We start from the raw sequence: 21,592 nt of genomic DNA on the forward strand, positions 1-21,592 counted from the left end.
GGAAAATTATTTCATGCTCATAACTTGGACAAGTATTGGTAAAATGTCTATACTACTTATAGCAACCTACAGATTTAATGCAATCCCTATAAAACTACCAACAGCATTTTTCACAGATAGGACAAATAATAGTAAAATTTGTATGGAACCACAAAATAGCCAAAATAATCTTGAAAAAGAAAAACCAAAGATTGAAATATCACCATTCTAGATTTCAAGTTATACTACAAAGCTGTAGTAATCAAAACAGTATGGTACTGGCACAAAAATAGACACATGGATCAATGGAACAGGACAGAAAGCCCAGAAATAAACCCATAATTATATGGTCAATTAATCTTCAACAAAGGAGACAAAAATATGCAATGGGAAAAAGACAGTCTCTTCAACAAATGGTGTTGGGAAAACTAGACAGCTACGTGCAAAAGAATAAAGCTGGACCACTTTCTTACACCATACACAAAAAATAAACTCAAAATGGATTAAAGACCTAAATGTGAGATCTGAAACCACAAAAATCCTAAAAGAGAGCACAGGCAGTAATTTCTCTGACATTCACCATAGCAACCTTTTTTCTAGGCATGTCTCATGAGGCAAGGGAGATAGAAGCAAAAATAGATTATTGGGACTACATCAAAATAAAAACCTTTTGCACAGTGAAGGAAACAATCGGAAAAACTAAAATGGAATCCACTGATGGGGAGAAGATATTTGCAAATGACATATCCAATAAAGGGTTAGAATCCAAAAATATATAAAGAACTTACACAACTTAACATCCCAAAACAAATAATCCAATTAAAAAATGGGCAAAAGACATGAACAGACATTTCACCAAGGAAGACATACAGATGGCCAACAGACCAGTGAAAAGATGCTCAACATCACTCATCACCAGGGAAATGCAAATCAAAACTACAATGAGATATTACTTCACACCTTTCAGAATGGTTAAAATAAAAACAAACAAACAAACAAACAGGATGTGGAGAAAATGGAACCATCATGAACTGTTAGTAGGAATGCAAACTGGTGCTGCTACTCTGGAAAATAGTACGGAGGTTCCTCAAAAATTTAAAATAGAGCTACCCTATGATCTAGTTATTGTAGTACTGGGTATTCACCCGAAGAATACAAAAACACTAACTTGAAAGGATATTTGCATCCCCCATTATATTACTCAGCCATAAAAAAGAATGAAATCTTGTCACTTGCAGCAACATGGATGGAAATGGAGATTATAATGCTAAGTAAAATAAGCTAGTGTGAGGAAGACAAATACCATGTAATTTCACTTATATGTGGAATTATGAAACAAACAATTGAACAAAGGAATAAAAAGACAAACCAAAAAAACAGACTCTTAACTATAGAAAATAGACGGTTACTAGAGGGGAGATAGGTGGGAGGATGGTGAAATAGGCCAAGGGGATTAAGAGTACACTTATCATGATGAGCACTCAGTAATACACAGAATTGTTGAATCACTCTATTGTACACCTGAAGCTAATATAACTAATATAACATAGTTAACTATACTGGAATTTAGATTAAAAACTTAATAAAAAATTATCACAAAGGTACCAGATGTACTACCAATGGCCATCTGTGAGATTTACCGACTGATCATTCTCTGTTTTAAAGTAGGATTGCTTTTATATATTTGAATATCATTGCCAATGCCAGATATGTGACTGTTTGACAAAGCAATATGGTATCAGTTATGGTGGAAGGCTGAAGAGAGGAGAATGACTCTTCCAGCACCCCTTTCCTTGGTGGTATTTTTTCTTCACACCAGGGTACATTACCTGCAAAGATTCTTTTACTGCAGTAAAAATAGGGTTTTTTTTCCATTTTCCTCAAGACCTTGAACTATCAGAGAAAAATATCCCCCAAATTGTGAAATATAATTCATTTTGTTTTTCCTGAGAAAGGGAAATAGATTTCTGCATTCATTGCAGGATGATAAGGATATTTAAGAAACACAAATTAAAATGGTGTCTAAAATTAAATTTAGACACCAGTACAAGAACAAAAATGCCTGGTCCTTCATTTTTTACTACTCTCCATAATATTTACTGTCTGAAAAAAGAATAACAGGGGCATCTATTATAACTCAGAGGTTGAGGGTCTGCCTTTGGCTCAAGTTGTGATCCTGGAGTCCTGGGTTTGAGTCCTGCATTGGGCTCCCCACAGAGAGGTGTCTGCTTCTTCCTCTGCTTGTGTCTCTGCCTCCTCTGCGCGTTTTTCATGAATAAATAAGTAAAATATTTTTAAAAATGAAAAGAGCACAAAGTTCAGGGTTAGTAAAATAAATTGATGGGCACTCAAACAATGGAAAAGCATTAATGGAAGAGGTACATTGACATCCTTGGTGATAGGACAGATAGGATAGCTATGCAGGGAGTAACTGTGGCAGCATGGCAGAGACTAGCATGAAAGAAAGGGAAAGAAACTTGAGAAAATCAGATTGATCAGTAAAGAGGCAAAGGATATAGGAACAAAATTAATCAGCAAGCATAGACAGTCCTTAGTTGCTGTTAAGACAAATAACAGCAAGAAGAATTTGACTACAAGGAGTAGATGACTAATTTGTGCCCAGCGTTGAGCCAGGGCTAATAGAAAAACTGAAGTCATTAGGGGACACCACGACTACCCTCCAGACAACAGTAAATAGTCCTGTGCTTACAGAGCTCTGGCAGGCTCTGGCCTGTTGCGAAGTGGCACATGCTAGGAAATCATTGTACCTGCTGTGTTATGAAATAGAATGCATTTCCACCAATTAGAGACGTAAGAAGAGCCTGTTTGATCACATCATTGCCAATTCCAATGACTTAGGAATTAAAATTCTTCAAATGAAATGTGGAAAGCTACCAGAGAGTACTACATGACGACCCAGTTCATATCAGAATGTTAATTACATTTAATAAGAGGTATTATTAACTGCATCTTAATTTTAGTATTTAAAACTGTAGAAATATAGGAGTAGAAGGCATTAGTGGTTTATATGATATGAGGAAATATTGCATAATCATAGCCAGGGTGAACTCTGTTGATTATAGTTTTCTTATGACAATTAGGATGTTTTGTAAAGCCATTTTAACTGACCCACAGCCTTGGAGGCATCATGAATACCCTCAGATGACATGAAGTTCAAGGTAGTGTAGTTCCTAAGGTTGCATCTTAAATCTGGATGCTTTTCTGGTAGATATTTGGTTCATATAGGATTACAGTGAATCAAAAGAAGGGAAGAATAATAAGATTTGAGTGTGGAATTGCAACCCATCAAGAACTGCAGGAGGAAGGAGAAATGCTGGTAAACAGAAATAAGAAGACGTCCAATGGGCTACTAAGAACCTAAGCTCTACTAAGATCCTTGTGTCCCTTTTGTACTCTCAACCTTGAACGCCCCACTCCACACCAAATCAAATGTATTAAGTCATATGCAGATGCAACAGTAAATATGATTTTGGACTGTAAACAATTGAAAAATATTATAATTGGTAAATTATCACTCAAAGTAGTTTGTTTAACATCAGCTATAATTTCCAGACACTCTTCTTGCACGTCTGGGAATTCCTGTGAGGATCTAGCCTACAAGCTGTTTTCAAATACCATGGACTTGGCAAATCTAATAATTAATGAGGGTTAAAATTATGCCACGGTTTGAAGACATTTAGACAATTATTTCAATTTAGGCATTTTAAAAATTTGGAACCAAGACATTTCCTTGCCAGGTTTCAGATAGTTTTAGAGGACTCCCAAAATTTCATAGCTCTAAGGCATGGGCCCTTAGTACCTAAAAGTGAAAATAGCTGTGGAGGGTCGGCCCTGTCATTGTGCAAGGAAAACTCAAGCTGTTTCTCTCTTCTCTGTCAGAGCTCCCCATCCAAGATGTACCACCAGTAACTTAAAAAGAATTTTTTAAAAAGATTTATTTATTTTAGAGGGAAGGGAGGGACCGGGGCGAGGGGAATGAATCTCAAGCAGACTCCTCACTGAGTGAGCGCAGAGCTTGAGGCCCGGCTCCATCTCAAGACCCTGAGATCACGACTTGAGCTGAAATTAAGAGTGGATGCTTAACTGACTATGCCACCCAGGTACCCCACCAGTAATTTTAAATAATGAGACCTTGCCCTGACAGCTCAGTCCAGAATTGGCTGAGCTTGTGCTTCCTGCTACTCTTGCCACCAAAGAAACCAAGAACATGAAGGGCAATTCTAAAATGCGAACTAATCTGTGTTTCAACAAGTCTCTCTCTCAAGCTCAACTTTACCATAAAACCTTTTCCTCCTATTATAATTTATTTGATAGCTCTGCATGGTTATCTGAAGTAAGTCCCTTTTAATTATATCTTATTAGGAGGTCACTGCAGTTGATAGACAACATATTTACCCTTCAATAATCAACATAAAAGAAAATGAGACAGTACCAGCAGTAAACAACGGATCTTGTTAAATGTTTCATACCTCTCTTTGTTTGGTTTAATGTTGATGTCACCAATGATATGGATATCTGCAAATTTTATCCTAAATTTGCTCAGAAGGGAAGCCATTCTGGAAATATAAGAGAGAAATACTTCATCATTGCATAGGCGACTATTTACAGGCAAAGAGTTCACAGCTTATTTCAGCTTCATGTTCAAAGGCTCTGCTTAGTGTTTGATTTCCATCACAGTATATTAAATGCGACCAAGCTATTCCACTGATGGCAAAGACAAATTCTTGTAGGTGCAGATCCTAGGAAGAGCAAACCCAACTCCGCATTCGCATTTCAGGTAAGATAACATAGAGCTGTACATACTTCCTTATCATTTGGGAAAAAAGAGGACAAATTTAATATTATTGACTATCATCTTGCTGATAATTTTTAGAGTTACTGACAATGTACTGACAGACTAATAATTATGATATATTATTATATATTGGCGGTTCTTCCCCTGGCAACTGAAATTTTTGATACAATTTCAAAGTTACAGAAAAGCTGCAAGGACAGCATACACAAAAAAATCCCAGATCTTGCCAATTGTTTATATCTTGCCCCATTTGATTTAACACTTTTTCTCTTTATATACAGCTACAGCTGTCTATCTATAGCTTTCTTTCCTTTTCTTCTTGCTTTCTGCTCACCTACCCACCTGCCTAGCTAGCTTCCATCTAAAGTAAGCTACTGCTCTTAGGCTCCTTTATCTATAAATATTTCAGTATTTTCTAAGAATAACAACATTCTTTTATGCAAACAAAGTACAGTCTTTGAAATCAGGAAATTTAACGCTGATGCCATGCTATCATCTAATCCACCAGCCATCTTTAAATTTCATCACTTGCCCCCAGTAAGTTACTGGAGGCCTTAAGAAAATACAAATTATTATAGCCATCATGTTAGTTTTCATTATAATATGACTCTCTTTAAGAGGAATGAAATATATTAATCATATAATATATATAATAAAATTATATATTTAAGCATGTATAATATATTTAATATATATTATCCTTCCAGGATGGGGGAGAAAATATGACAAATTACTGAATAAATGTCTGCCATTATTTTGTGACTTTTGGAAGGGCTCAGGACTTAGGCTTGCCATGAGGGCTGCTGAAGGTCTCTCTCCAGATTTCCACCAGAGACGTTTAGATGCACCACATTCTCAACATGCTTGCTGCTTCCACAGCTACATATCAGGCTCTCCACAGTTAAATCGATGACAAAGATGCAAATTTAGTTCCCAAAGATCACTCTGAGGACTGATTTGAATTTTTTAAGTAAAAGAGTTTTCAATAGTCATCCTTTGAACTCTTTCAAGCCACAGATGAGAAACAGAGGGCCTAGATCTGTGCCCTGACTGTTGTTGCAAGGTCCTGCAGCTTATTGGGGGCAGGGCTGGGACTAGGACCAGGTTCCGTCTCTCAGTTCTATTTTAGGGTGCTCTGCTGGAGTAACCACCACAAATTAACAGGTTCCACCCGCCCCAAGGAAGCTACTGGACACAGATTCCTTTGGGCTTTTCCTTTCTTGGATAGTCACTAGTCAAAGGAAAGCAAACATTATACAAGACAATGATAGTCTCATTCAAGACTTGAGATGAGGCTTCTGTGTCAAACTCCTTTTTGAAAGCATTTGTGGCAGGGGATCAAGGGACACAAAGAGAGTGATTACAAGAATTATGCAGATAATTTAATGACCAAAAAAATAACTAAACACAAGGCCTATCACTATGGCTTTGTCTTTAAATCTCTTGTGTCTCAGAAACACTTAAAGTTCTTAAAATTAAAGCAACAGATATCCAAAGTGTTCTAACACAGAGTGATGAGTTACTTACGCAATTTTTTCTTCTTCAATGCGATTGATCTTCCCTCCAACATAGATTCTTAATTTACAGTCTTTCCATTTTTTTCTGAGAGTCAAGATATAGGGGATAAGGAGTGTTAACCCTAAAGAAAGAGTAAATTATGACAGAAGGAATTATGAATAGCTTTACATCTTTATTCATTCCCACATTCATTGCTCCTAAATAATTTAAAATCTTTGGAAAACACAGAAATATTATTCTTTAACTGATACTGTGTTTATATACCTTCCCGTGCTGTTTGTTAAATTGATCAACATAGTACTTCTGCTCCCTAGTGTATATTCTGGAATTGTTTTTACCTCCATCATCAAATAACCACCACACATCAATTGTGCCTTTTCCTTGCTTCTTTTTAAATTGGGTGCTGGCTTCCACCAATTTCTGGTTGAACTCCCCCACATGCATTGATTGGATCGTGTTCATGCTGCTATCTGTAATGAAAGAAAAAGTAGTATACACATTTGAATTTTGAAGAAAGAAACAAAATAACTAGCCAATAGATCTATTCAGGGAAATAGAGGAAGGGTCATGGATCTGTATTTTCTCATACTTACTGGTAAACAGTGAGCTCTGAAAAGAAGAGATAAAGGTCAAGTCCCACAGTAATTTAGGTCACCTTTAAAAGTTCGAAAAAATTTGATACTGGTTTCATGATTACAGTTTTTATAATAAAGCAGTAGATTATTTTCAGGTCTCTAGTAATCTCAGGGTAGAATTATTATTTAGGCAGGTAATAATGCTAAATTATCTGATACAATAGCTAAAATATCACCATTTTCCAAAATTTCAGATATAACAACTTAATCATATTTTCAAATTTACTTGAAAGTAGAAGATGTGGTGATTGGTTTTCTAGAGATAAGCAATAGAAGCAGAATTATTTCTTCATTAGAGCATTCATTTGAGTGCAATGGGTGTAAATTCCATGAATGTCTGGATTATAAAGTTGGCTAGGGACCAAATGCATCTTGATTCTATGCCCCTTAGGTCCTAATATCAGGCTGGCTTGATGCTTTTCTGTTTCCAAGGAGACTTGTGAAGCAAAGGGAAAGCCACTGAACTATTTGAATCTCAGTGAATGAGATGAACAAGCCAGGAAATACAGAAAGACAAAATTCCTTTACTTGAGGTAGAGATAAGGATGTACAGAAAGTTCTTCAAATTTTATTTTTATTCCTTTTTTAAATTTTTTTTACTGCACTTTCCACCCTCTCAAGGATATAGTGAAAGTATACCAGGGAACTAGGCCAGTGTTTGAGCAGGACCCTGGCTCCTATTTGCCAGTAGAGATTTTCATTGCTACACCATATATATTATTTCTCATTTCCACATCTTTTAAAGTTGTGACTTCATTGCTCTGTTTCAAAGGGATGGTGTCAGCAAAGTGCTTAGAGTAGGGCTGACAGCTGCTTCAGAGCTTCCTCTCTGATCTGAGGGGTTCTGAAGATGCTTTGTTCCGTCTTTTGCTGCTTCCATGTTTAGGGCCTGTCAGTTCCGAAGCAATTATCTTACATGGCTTCTATCTCCCTAGGACTGCTGAGGGAGAAAGTAAATATCTTGACAAAATGGACCAAACTCTGCCCCCACTTACATGCAAATCAAAGCATCCCGAGGACTCCTGTATTAGTGCCTGGAGGTAGGGCTTGTCCTGATCTAGAACTCAAAAAGAGTTGTCAACCAGTGAAAGCCCAGAGCTGTGAAGGAGCCTACTTTAGAGCTGTGTTTGAAATTTGAGGTGTTGGAAAGAAAACCTAACATTATTTTGCTTTTCTGAGCAATGAGACATGCTGACTTTCGGAGGATGTATTTTTGCCAAAAGATCTGTGATCCAGAAACAGGCTTCTAGAAGAAATAATAAGTCCCTTTTCATTAATAAGAACATTGATGCTTCCCTTCTCCCCCATCAGCCAAAAAACCAGTATTGGGCTATGACTTCTGAATTTTCCATTGCTTTTCCCAACTGTAACTAACATTGAATGATTGAATGGCAGAGCGGATTCAATGAATAGTTAACATTTCTCATGAATAAACCAAATAATTGAAAAGGAAAGAAGACTGTTAGCATCCAGATGGTCTTATTCTAATATTTACACCCTGAAGGTCCCGATGTACCTCCAGCTTGAGATTTAAACACATTATTTTCCTAGACAATGTCATGTTAAGGTATGCAATACTTAATAGGCTTTCCTATAGCCCATCAAATATTCCAGGAACCCAAGGGTATTTTAGAATTTGAGTGAGGGCAATGTTTATATTTCATGTTATTCTATGTAAATATATAAAAAATATTATATTACAGGTGAAACTTTGTCCTTGGGTGACAGTAGGAAAACAAGCAAAGAGAACCAAACCTCTCCTGGGGTATTAGAGAGCCTCATTGAAGGACGTCTTTAAAAGGTTGGAGCTTGTCAGACTAGACTGGAATTTTAAATGTTCATTTATATGAAATGAAAATGGTGTACATCTGGATCTTGCTATTTGACTCAAAAACTCTCCCAGAGAAATTATCTTTTCTGGGGCTCACACCAAGTGACTTCAGGAAGTAGAGGATTGTGTATGTTAACATTCTAATTTTCTACCAGCAGAGGTCGCTATGGACCTCATTAAACTCAACCTGCAGTGTTTCTGAGAAGGAAGCAATTTTCAGTTTTCAAAAAACTCAGATCACCTGTTTAAAAGTTGTACAAAAAGCTCTCAGTCTGTGGTCTTCTATTCCTGGGGTGCATACTGGACGTTCAGAGGTAAGTGTGCCACTCAGCTGAAATCTACAGGTAATCAGTATCAAGAAAGTTGCAAGGCCAGAATTCTGTTTTGTGTTAAAGACAGATGTTTTTTTGAAATTAGGGTTCTAAATGGATCCCTCATTTAATTGTACTGGTTACCTTTCAGTCTCCTGAAATGTCTGCAAGGGGTGTGTGTGTGTGTGTGTGTGTGTGTGTGTGTGTGTAGATAAGTCCACATGGGCATTGGTTCTAAAATTCCTATCCCCTTTCCATCTTAATTAAGAAATATCTATTTTATGGCACTCAAATCTCTGTAAGCACTATAGGACTCCCAAACCAAATACTGCCATTTTATACTTAAGTTTTTACAATAAGATGGTGCAAAGAGCTTAATGTTACTGATAAATAACATGCACATTTCATCTATACTACTGTCTGGAAAGAAGCATCTCTTAAGTTCTTCTCCAACTCATTGCCCCCAACATCTTAGATGCTGACTTCTAAACCCTAAGATACTTAAGCAGTGGCTCATTTTTGTCTATTTCTTGTGAATTTTATTTTATTTTTAAAAAGATTTTATTTATTTACGAGAGACACAAAGAGAGAGGCAGGGACATAGGCAGTGGGAGAAGCAGGCTTCCTGCGGGGAGCCTGATGTGAGACTTGATGCCAGGACCCCAGGATCACCACCAAGATCCCATGAGGGGAGACACTCAACCACTGAGCCACTCAGGTACTCCTTTACTTGTGAATTTTAAAAGTACTTACCTTTCTTAGGAGTTGGCTTAGTAATGTTCAACTTGCTAGCTTTTTTAAACAAGCCTCGGATGCCTCCACTTCCTTCTTCACATTCGTTATCTTTGATAGTGGCTTCCAAAGCCAGCCTCTCCTGTTCCAATTTCTCTAATTCATCTAATGAAAGAAGACAAAAAAATCACTTATTTAACTCAGAGTGACAAAGCTTCTAGTAGTGACCTTATAAAAGATTTTAATATAAAAAAAGTGTCCCATTTGCAACGACTTGGATGGAGCTAGAGAGTATTATACTAAGTGAAGTAAGTCAGTCAGGGAAAGACAAATACCCTATGATCTCACTCATATGTAGAATTTAAGAAAGAAAAAAGATGAGCATATGGGAAGGGGGAAAAAGGAGAGAAGGAAACAAACCATAAGTGACTCTTAATGATAGAGGACATACTGAGGGGTGATGGAGGGAAGAGGGTGGGGGATGGGCACTAAGGAGGGCACTTGTGATGAGCACTGGGTGTTGTATGTAAGTGATGAATCACTGAATTCTACTCTAGAAACTGATACTGCACTGTATGTTCACTAAATTTAAATAACAAGAAAATAAAAAATAAAAATGGTGTCTATGTAATAAAATCATACATCATATGGTTTTTTCCAAATGATTATTAAAAAGTAATATACATCAGCAAATTGTATTCAGAAAGTGATAACTAGCTCAGGAAAATAGCTCTATGTGTGGTTATAATACATGAAGTTGATAGGTTTTTATGTGTGAAGGTAAGGAAGGCTATGTAATGATATCTTCATTCACATCTGGCAAAACCCAAAAAAGATCCACGGTACATAAGATCTTGTACACTGTACACCACTGATTTACTGACCTACACTACTGGGTCTGATATTTGACAAGTGGAAGTGCCAAAATTACCAAAGTATACCGGGTATATATCAGGTACACGACAAAGCCTCCTAAATTGCAGCATAAAACTAGACAGCAAGAGTTAAGGAACGGTAACCAAACCTTATTATAAAGCCTTGTATGGGCTCCAAATAAAAATTACAGTGAACCATGTCCACTAACAATTCTTTTTTTAGAGAGAGAGAGAGAGTGAGTGAGCATGAGTTTGCACACGTGTGCGCTGGGCGGGGGCCAGGGATGGGGCAGAGGGAGAGAGAGATAGAATCTTACTCAGGCTTCACACCCAGTGCAGAGTCCTCACGACCCTGAGATCATGACCTGAGCCGAAATCAAGAATTAAACACTTAACTGACTGAGCCACCCAGGCACCCCAACAATTCCTTCTGATAAGCAAAATACTTTCTGGAATGAGTGACCCAAGAGTAAGAAAGAAAAGCTTAGGTTTCTGTGTGCCTATCAGATTTCAAACTGCTAGAAAGGGTCTCACAACACTCAAGTCTGGAATAAGAGGCAAGCCTTGCAGCTTTCTGTCCAGGGCTTAGACCTACTGTCCAACCTTTGATGTTGCATCTGGCTACCTTTTATCTGTTTTGGATTCTGATTGTGACGAAAAATTCCTAACTGTTATGTAATGCCTTGCATCTGTCTCTGACCTCAGCCTGCATTGGGTCAGGGTATATAAGACTTCAAAAGCAGTCCCGGGACAGCGCTAAAGCATGATGGGCATTCCTGCTTACAGGAATGGTGGGCGAGGTGGCCTCTTGTCAGATCCCCTCATCTTCTTGCTCACTGAGAACAGACACTTAGAAAATGAGCAATATTCTGAGGAACAGAGTAGAAAACCTAGCTTCAGTGTTACACAACTCTGGTAGGGCTTCTGTAAATGTCAACCCTTAGAGCCTGTTGCCTTATCTATCTGGGAAGCGAAGCTATACAAACTCTAGATTTATCAATTATGTACTAACTAAATCTGTCAGGACAGTCACATCCCTAGTCGGTGGTGTTATTCAGCTACACAGAGTTGTCTGGCCTCTTTCCAGGTCTTAGCAATTAATCTTTTGCCAGTGGCATGAGATTTAAGGTCAAATCACCCATGTGATTTCCCCAAAGCTTCAAAGGTTCTCAAGATCAGCAACTATAGAAAAATCTGAGAAATTAGACTGATGGTATTAAAGTTCAGACAGGAGTTGCTTACCTCTGACGTTCGAAAGGTGAACCCAAGCTGCATTGCACTGGGGGTCGTGACTGATTACAGCTCTGTTGCGGGCTTTATGTGACATTAAGCAAGTCATTTACTTTTCCTATGCCTCTGATTTCCTATCTGTGAAATGGAAAATTGTAACCCTTCCCCTTTCCAACTCTCTCAGCTCCACAAAAAGAAATAAACACCACTTTCTGCATGGTGCTTTGTTGCTCCTGAAAGAACAAAGCAACGAGCGTGTTCTATAGGCAGTGTATTTATGCAACTTCTGGAAATGGGCTCAGTCATGCAAAGCATATTGGGTATTTTGAGAAGCCTGGGAGTTATTTTAGCAGTTACTATTTATTGCGCACACTTTGGGTGCCAGGGACTGTGCTGCATATTACTCCTTCCCCAATGACTCAAGATAGTTACTATTACTACTCTCATTTTGTAGATGAAGAAACCAAGGCTCAGAAAGGTTAAGTAATTTGTCTGATGTCACCCAGGTTTCAAATGCAAAGAGGTCAGCTTGACTCCAAATGCTGCATGCTTTCTCCTCTGAAGACCTTTTGCTTTTTTTCTTATTACTATTATCTCAGAGCTGTTCCATTAACCTCCAACACTTCATCACTGGGCGAACCCATGCACTCTCAGGCAAATGGTGTAATGCCAAGTTCCTTCCCCAAACTACGGCCCTCACACATGTCATTTTCAAGGGAGGACCCTAAAAATATATGTGACAGACTGCCCCAGGGCAGCGACACTGGCAGCATCCCTGCCCTGGGTAATGGCCCCCTCACTACTATCTATTGTTTGGGAGGCTGTGGGGTCACCTCCTCTTTGCAGGTGTCTGGAAGGTGCATATTTATGAGCTTCTTTGGAGGCAACTGCAAGGGCCATGCCGGGGAAAGTTTCTTTTGCTTTACTTTTTTGGCAGGCTCCAGCACACCCTGAGATTAGGCACTAGTTGCCATGTTCTTTGTCTTCTAGGTTGGACAAGAGAGGAAAAAAGATAAATCCTCCTTTGTAACAGCTGGCTGAGTGAACCGGGAGCTCCTCCAACTATTTGCTCAAAGGTATGTAAACAGCCCATCCTGGACAGAGCAAACCGCAAAAATCCCAGGTCCCAGAGACAAAACCAGACCTTGCTTGAATGCGTCAGATTCAGCAGTCCCCTCAAAGACAACAGACAGAGGCCAACGGAGACAGTCTGTTCTAAGGGGCTAAAATCTGCTTGCCTGGCCATCTTGGGTTTTCACATTCACACAGTGATCCGATCACTTGCACAGTGATTTTGCAAATTCTTATTAGAGCTAATTCTTAATTATTCACTTTGTAGGTGATCTAAGGCCTCCTCCTGTGCAATCCATCCTTTTCTAATTTCGGTGCTAAGCAGAAGTGACGGTTTGATGATCTGTTCTGAATGATCTATCTGGTGTACTGCTTGCCTCTGCTCACGTGTGAGTCAAGAAGAGTAGATAGACTTTGTCAAAATCCTTTTGAGAGTACTGGCTAGCTGATTTGCAAAAGTGTGCCACTGGCCACAAGGGGGTGAGCCAAGGGGGTATGAATGGATAGATATAAACCTATTTCCACGGGGCTGACAATAAAAATTACTCATTCCATCACAATCACATTTGTAATGTTCTGGATTCACAAAGCCCTTTCCATGTGGTATCTTAAATTTTTTTTTTTTTATTTATGATAGTCACACAGAGAGAAAGAGAGAGAGAGAGAGAGAGAGAGAGAGAGAGAGAGAGAGGCAGAGACACAGGCAGAGGGAGAAGCAGGCTCCATGCACCGGGAGCCCGACGTGGGACCCGATCCCGGGTCTCCAGGATCGCGCCCCGGGCCAAAGGCAGGCGCTAAACCGCTGCGCCACCCAGGGATCCCCTCCATGTGGTATCTTATTTGTTACCAGTGCCAGTGCTGGGATGCAGGCAGAGCTAGTGGCATTCTCCCCATTTTACTGTGAAGGAAACAGGCTCAGACAGTTCAAGGTTGCACAGCTGGTGATGCAAGCTCCTGCTTCCAATTCTAGCATTCTCCCTTGTTACCATCCTCCCTCAGTGATATGCTCTGACTGCCAATATCTGCCTATTGAAGAAATACACAGTCTGAATTTTTTGAAGAAGCCACCCCCCAATTTCCCAAATGGAGAAATGTCTACATTTCCATGATACTCTGCTTCCACCTTTATTCCACTAACTATAACTGTATGACAGGGAATAGAGTTTTAAGATACATGTTTATTTTACGCCCTCTAGACCGCAAATTCTTGGAGGTAGCTTATGTCATATTTCATCGCCTCCATATATTGAGAGCTTATTTTGTGCCACATACAATGCCAAACATTTTGTGCAGCTATACTACCTTTAATCTGAAACAACAAATCTGTGAGCTAGGTGCTATGATTATTTCCATCTGAAAATGTGAAAAGTGAAACAGAGAAGATGAGTAATCTGACTAAGGCTACACAGACAAAAAGTGTCAAGCTGGAATTTGATCCCAGTTCTGACTGACTTTAAAGCCTATGCCTTAGACTTCTCACATCCTTAGTTGTGTCCATGCCTCCCTACTAGAGTCTACCACTGAGAAGAGTCTGTTGGAATAAAAGAACAAGTCAATGCTATTCAACACAGTTCAATATATTTGAAAGTATCTCTGGAGAGGAAGGAAAACAAAAGGATAGTTGTTAGGGATGAGCATGCGTAATGTACTGTGTTGCAAGGAAGCAGGGTTAATGCTGTATACAGAGTTATAAAAAGAGGGCCTAATAGGGGCCTAATCAGGGCTTCAAGGCAGGCTGGAATGTGACAGAAGTTAGGACAGGCAGGTTTGAGCCGAAGAATGAGAGGCAAGGAAAGGGATCCTTTTCTTGAAAAGATCCACCATCTGGGTATCAGGTGGGAATTTGAACTTTCCATAGTAGAGAATCCTATAGTTCTATCACCACTGACAAAACCACAATGTGAGAGAGAGAGAGAGAATAAAAGCCTGCCTGTCTCTCAGTGCCCTGATAATCTGTGAGGTTCTAATGATGGGGGAAAAAAAAGCTTAGACCTTTATAGTCTCTCAGTTGAGTGGTTTTTTTAAAAAATATTTTATTTATTTATTCATGAGAGGCAGAGACACAAGCAGAGGGAGAAGCAGGCTCCATGCAGGGAGCTAGATGTGGGACTGGATCCCAGGACTCCAGGATCAGGCCCTGGGCTGAAGGTGGCACTAAACCACTGAGCCACCAGGGCTGCCCCAGTTGAGTGGGTTTCTAACCAATTCTTTAGATACACTCCCCAAGCAGTTCTCATAATAAGAACAAAGAGTGACCCTGAGCCATGCCTTCATACAAATGCCAAAACCCCTTGAACAGTAGTTATCCATTTTCAAGTGTTTTATAAATTGGTTGTATGGTAACTAACTGGAGTACTACAGTTTGAAATTCAATTTAGTTGTCAAGATTGCTTCAAATATTCTATCTCCTGTCTTTTTTTTTTTAAGATTTTATTTATTTATTCATGAGAGATACACAGAGAGAGGCAGAGTCATAGGCAGAGGGAAAAGGAGGCTCCCTGCAAGGAGCCTGATGTGGGACTTGATCCCAGGACCCCAGCATCATGACCTGAGCCAAAGGCAGATGCTCAAACACTGAGCCAGCCAGTTCCCCTTCGTCTTTTTTTTTTTTAATTTTTATTTATTTATGATAGTCAGAGAGAGAGAGAGAGAGAGAGAGAGAGGCAGAGACGCAGGCAGAGGGAGAAGCAGGCTCCATGCACCGGGAGCCCGATGTGGGATTCGATCCCGGGTCTCCAGGATCGCGCCCTGGGCCAAAGGCAGGCGCTAAACCGCTGCGCCACCCAGGGATCCCCCCTTCGTCTTTTTTTAAAAGATGTTTTTAGAAATAGGCAGGAGTCTACAGATTACGATTCACTTTGAATCTCTCAGATGGAGAGCAGTCAATTATCTGACAGCAGAAGAGCTAGCAGGGAAACCCACTGAGGAATCATGTCCCCTCCCACTTCACAGCATCCTTACTCTTCATTAATTATTAAATTATGATTCTTTCTCGGGTCAATCAGCTCAGAGCTGTAAATGCTCACATGAATCAACGTGACTTACCCCAGGTGAAGTCTCGTTGAATTGAAGGCAGGAAGCAATCCTGCAGTGGTCGTCTTCCAATCAAGTAATTATTTACTACACTGCCATCTGTCTTTATTTTGCTAAGCCACTCCATCAGACACAGCAGAATCCCCATGCTCTGAGATGGCCATAAATCGTGTAGTACTTACATGGAACACTTGACCGCAATATATTGCGGATCACGTTTCATCACTTTATTCCTACCAGTACAATTTGGACTCTTTGTTGTAGTTGGCAAACTTGCTAAATACCCCTGGGAAGCAAACAATATGAAATACCGCATTTTTGGTGTTGTCAGGCAATAAATTAATTTATTACGAGAAACTATCAGCCATCAGTATCGGAAGAGTTGCTGCGGTATACAAGTTAGAATGTTATGAGCATCGATCTTATTTATATACAAAAGTTATTCTCCTCACATAAGCCTGTGACATGGTATAGAAATAATTGTCATTAGCTGGTAAATTACCTATAAAGCTGATTTCTATTCACTGCTTTATTAACTACAGTATATGGGCACTCTGAATTGCTAATATTTCCTTTAAATTATAATCTGTGATGACACTGTGGTGCCTGTGTTGGAAAAGCTATGATGATAATCATTAACATAGTGTAATGCAATACTTAAGATTTATCAGGCTCTTATTAAGCCCTATATTACAGTATAATATAATGAAACACAAGCTTATTTCTTCCAATTCAAAATCTAATATGAGGGTGGTGTCATAAATTACATAAACTTCAAAACAATGCATAGAAGTGTGGCGTAAAGTTAATTTCTATCATTATGCTGTTGTTTTTCTGCATGTTCGTCATGTATTTGTATAATACTGTTTTTCGTTTATCCTAGATAATTGGTACTTATAATTATTTTGTTAACATCCAACTGTATTTTTCCCTTTCTTGACTAAGAAGCAGAAATATTTCAAACATCAAAGTTGATATAAATTGGATACATCCCTTGGGAAATTAAAAAGGGATGCAGTTCACTGCCAGGATTCTTTCAGAAATACTACAAAATTTGCTTGCTGTATCACCTTACAGGACTATATTGATGGTTGCTTTTTGGCAGATGGAGAAGTGAAGGTGGGAGCAATATTTTCCAGCTACATCACATCTTTCGGCTTGAAGAGATCAAGATAACGTACAAAGCAAATGTGTAATCTATATACAAATTGTATTTTGTATTCTCATTTTTTAGATGGGAAAACACTATAGCACAAAAGGCAAAAAAAAATTAAAGCAAAATGTAGAAAGTTAGCAACAGAACAGCTCTCTTAATATTAGATTTTTGTAATCGTTGTTAACATCATGTCTATTTTATCATGAACAACAGGCAGTCCCTACCCCCACTTTAAAGGAATTGTTCCATCCCCATATCTCAGATTTCATCATTGGTTCTCCTTATCTTAGTCATTGTCCTCTCTAGATCTCCTTCCTAAAAGATAGAAGAGTAGTTTCAAATGGACATGGGTCTGAATCTTACCTCTACCAGTTGCTAGCCTTGTGCATCTTGGGTAAATTAGCCGTAAAATGGGGTTAAAGATAGTACATTCTTCATTCTTCATAGGGTAGTTGGGATGACAAGTGTTATGGGTGAACATTAAGTACCTACATGGCAATAAGTACTCAAAAATGGTTAAGAGTGCCTGGCTGGGCACAGAGCATGTGACTCTGGATCCTGGGGTTGTGAGTTCAAGCCTCATGTTGGACATGGAGCCTACTTAAAAAAATGCTAGCTGTTGCTGCTAATGTATTAAGTTCTACTACAAAGAACTATGAATTAATCATGAACACTGGGAATTAGTATATCCATCTGGAAATGTAAAATGTCCATAAAAGACAATAGGGACATAAAAAAAGGGAAGCCTGAGGCACCAGAGTATCCTCTTTGCTACAGTTTTGCACAGGATAGACTCTCAGTTTTATTTTTTAAAGCTATTCATACATAATCATAGAGTATACACATTGGATAGTGATTCTCTATCCTATGTAAATGCTTGATCTCCAGTTTCCTCTTCTTTCTCCTTCTCCCTTACCACACACCAGAATGGCTGCATCAGGAAGTTGGCCTAATCCTCGCACGCTGCCTGCTGTTATGATGGAGGTAATCATACATGGCCAGATAGAATCTGGACCGTCAGGCACCAGCACTCTCAGATCCCTTGGAGGCTTTTCCTTTCAACTGAACCGATCCTGCAAAATTCAGATCTTCCTCTATCTGATGACCAACTACCACTAAACAAAAACTGGACAACCAGCAAGACTCCTCCACCTTCAAAGAGACTTGAGAGCATTGTGCATGATCCTCCTCAATATACCACTCCCCCATATCTACATACTTCATAATCAATGCTCACCTCTCTTGCTCTAATTTTAGAAGATGAAGCATTTTTTAGTTTTTCTCTTTCAAGCTGCCTCTTCCATCCACACCCTTCCCTTGATTCATCCTGTTCCTCCAGAATCTTACTCCACGGGTTGCCTTTATTTTTTTTCTCCCCCTCTACCTTCAGTCTCTCACTTTCTCTTGGACCCATTTCCCCAATCTAAAATATCCCCCTCTCTTCCATTCTAAGGTCGATGGGTCTTCCTATGATAAATCTTCTCAATCTCACTCTCCCTTGCATCCAAACTTCTAAAGGTGTTGGGCCACACCCATATTCTCTGCTTCATTGTCTCATATTTTCTCTTCAACCCACTGTGATCTGGATCCTGTCAACACAGCTCTATAGATAATATTCTCACTAAGGTTATCTGTGCCATGTCAATTGCATTTCATTCACAACCTTACTGGTATTTCCTGCTGTATTTGACAATAGTGATGATTCTTATTTTGAGCACTCTGCTCCCATGGCTTCCATGACACCACAGATTCCTGATTCCTTTACCTTTCTGAATGCTCCTTTCCTGTTCCTTCTTTGGGGCTCATCCCTTGTGTCTTGGGTCTCTTGACTACATGCACTCTTTGGGTTATATTTTCCAGTGTCGCTGTTTCAATTTTCATCTTAATTATGATGTTTTCTGTATCAGTCCACTCAGCTTGCCACAACACATACCACAGACTGGGTACTTAAACAACAGACATTTATTTTCTCACAGTTCTGGAGACTAGAAGTACAAGATCAAGGTGTTGGTAGGATGGTTTCATTCTGAGGCCCCACTCCTTGGAACGTAGATGGTTGTCTTTTCCCTTTCCTCTGAGTGAATCTTCTCTTTTGATAAAGATATTGGATTAAGGCCCATCCTAGTGATCTTATTTTATCTGACTTACCTCTTAAAAGACTTTACTTCCAAATACAGCTATATTCTGAGGTTTGGATTTCACCATAGAATTCTGAGGGGACATAGTTTGACCTATAGCATCTCCTAAATCTGCATCTCTAGATCACATTTCTCCTTAAAGACCAGGACTAACTGGCTATGGGGTATTTCTGGTAGAAACTCCCAAAGGAGATTATTTAAATCTACTCTTCCTCTGTGTTTCTCATTTCCACAGGTAGCACTGTTTGAAAGTACTGTTGTTCTTTCCGCTCCATCCCTGGTTCTAGTTCAGGCTGTTGCCTTCTCTGCCTTTGATTATCATAAAAATCTTTTTTTTTGATTTTTGATTTGTCTCCCTGTTTCCATTCTAGTCCACTTTGAGTCCATGTCCCCTCACTAAAATCTCTTCAATTGTTCCTCATTGTTTGCAGAATATGTCCACACTTTTTAATATGGCTAATGAGGCTTTTTAAAATCAGGATCATGTATCAGCCGCCTCAAATTTCACTACTGTCTGCTTCGTAATTTCTATTTCAGTAACACATATCTGTTTTGGGTAGCCCATATACCCCATTCTTCCATAATCTCATGTATTCACACCTTTGCTGATGCTTTCCTCTTTGCCAGGAATGCTGATCCCCAAACTCTCTCATTTCTCTCTCACCCAACATTGCCTAGTTAATTCTACTCATCTCTAGGGTAATTTCCTCCAGAAAGACTTCTTAGAGTATGATGACCCCCTCTCTTTCCCATTATACTCTATTAATATACTTGTTAGTACATGAATAATACACCCATACCCATTTCTAGGCTGTGAATCTCCTGAGGATACAAACTCTTATTAGGCTTGGTTAACCCAGCACTTCATTTACACCATGCCTGGTACACAAGAGACATCTAGAAAAATATCCCTTTGTTTTAGTGTCAGTCATCAGTAGACTCTATTTTGAAGTTCATAGAAAGAGGTAAGTCACAAATTAGTGCCCTGTCCTAATTCAATGACTGTTTAGATGTGTCCTTTATTTCATATGTAAGAGAGTATATTTAAACCCTTAGGACTAAACAAGTATACTAAATCCTCTATAGGGAAAAAGCAGAATCACTAATCTGAATTAGTGTTTCTGCCTTGGACTTAGATTAGTGATACACAGTCTGATACATTCAGGCTCATTTCCATGTTAGCTGCAAACCAGATCATAGACTCTGAAAAAAAAAATACATGGTTTTTCAAGGAAATAATTAATCTTTGTTTTCTTAAACTTCTTGCAGAAATTAATTCAGCAGTTTATTTCACCAAAGATATTCATTTTCAGTGATGCTGGCTTTGTGGTTTTGTGATAAGAAGAATAATTTATGACTGTCCTGGATTATTCTGTTTTTTTATTTACCTAGACAAAGGCCTTTTGTGTTAGCAATGGAGAAAACACCAGGGGAGTGTACACATCTCAGATCAGCACAAGAATGTAAGCTCCATCGTTAGGGGTTTTATCTGTATTGTACACTGCTGTATCTCCAGCATACACCTAGAAAAATGCCAGGTGTGGAATAGGTGATCAACAAATATTTGTTGGTTAATAAAGAAAGTACATACCTTGCACTTGAAGAACCTGAGAGATGTCAAACCCTTGGCTGATTCTGACTATGACCACACCAATCTCAAAATCAAATGCATCACTGAAAGTAAAGGCAAAGTGGTTAGTGATTTAAAAGACTCCTTTAATCCTGAGGCTTTGTACTACTAATAAGAAATACTAAGATTCTCAATTCTAAGATTTTAATGGAACTAAACTGTGAAAATTCCCTTAGAATACAGCCAAGAGATGATGCCTTTTCTGTTAGTTTTTCTCCCTTTCTGCCTTTTAAAAATGTCTTTTGGCAAAAGGTAACTAATTCATTTACTCTGGAACCAATTTATTTAAATAATACTGTCACCTAGAATTTTGATTAAGAGTTTGTCACATACTTTTAAAATAATTGTTTCTTTTCTAATGTAAGCATATATTTAGAACAGAGAGTTTCCAGGTTGCAAAGACCCTTTGAAATTATTAGCTAAATCCCTACTTATTGAGAAAGAATCCTACAACATTTCTGACATCAAGTTCCTGGCTAAAAATATCTCCAGATCCTCCAAAGAACTTTCACCATTGACTCTGGGCAGAGCATTTGAAGTGATGCTTTCTCATGATAATCCTGTGCCATTGAAGTTGGCTGTTGTGCATTATCTACACTGGATTCAATAGATTTGGATTATTAGAAGGAAAAGAAAG

General features: G+C 38.8%; 1 protein-coding gene across 1 annotated transcript in view; it reads right to left on the minus strand.

Annotated features, from left to right (window-relative positions):
* SLC12A1 (solute carrier family 12 member 1) overlaps positions 1-21,592 on the minus strand; it is an 89,284-nt gene that overhangs the window by 9,204 nt on the left and 58,488 nt on the right. The window contains exons 19-23 of the mRNA XM_055319582.1: positions 20,917-20,999; positions 9,844-9,987; positions 6,652-6,783; positions 6,323-6,434; positions 4,470-4,556 (exon numbers count right to left, since the gene is read on the minus strand). Coding sequence (XP_055175557.1) covers positions 4,470-4,556; positions 6,323-6,434; positions 6,652-6,783; positions 9,844-9,987; positions 20,917-20,999 — 558 coding nt within the window. The remainder of the gene's footprint in view (positions 1-4,469; positions 4,557-6,322; positions 6,435-6,651; positions 6,784-9,843; positions 9,988-20,916; positions 21,000-21,592) is intronic.

Source organism: Nyctereutes procyonoides, unplaced genomic scaffold (assembly GCF_905146905.1).
Source record: "Nyctereutes procyonoides isolate TBG_1078 unplaced genomic scaffold, NYPRO_anot_genome, whole genome shotgun sequence".
Classification (NCBI taxonomy): domain Eukaryota; kingdom Metazoa; phylum Chordata; class Mammalia; order Carnivora; family Canidae; genus Nyctereutes; species Nyctereutes procyonoides.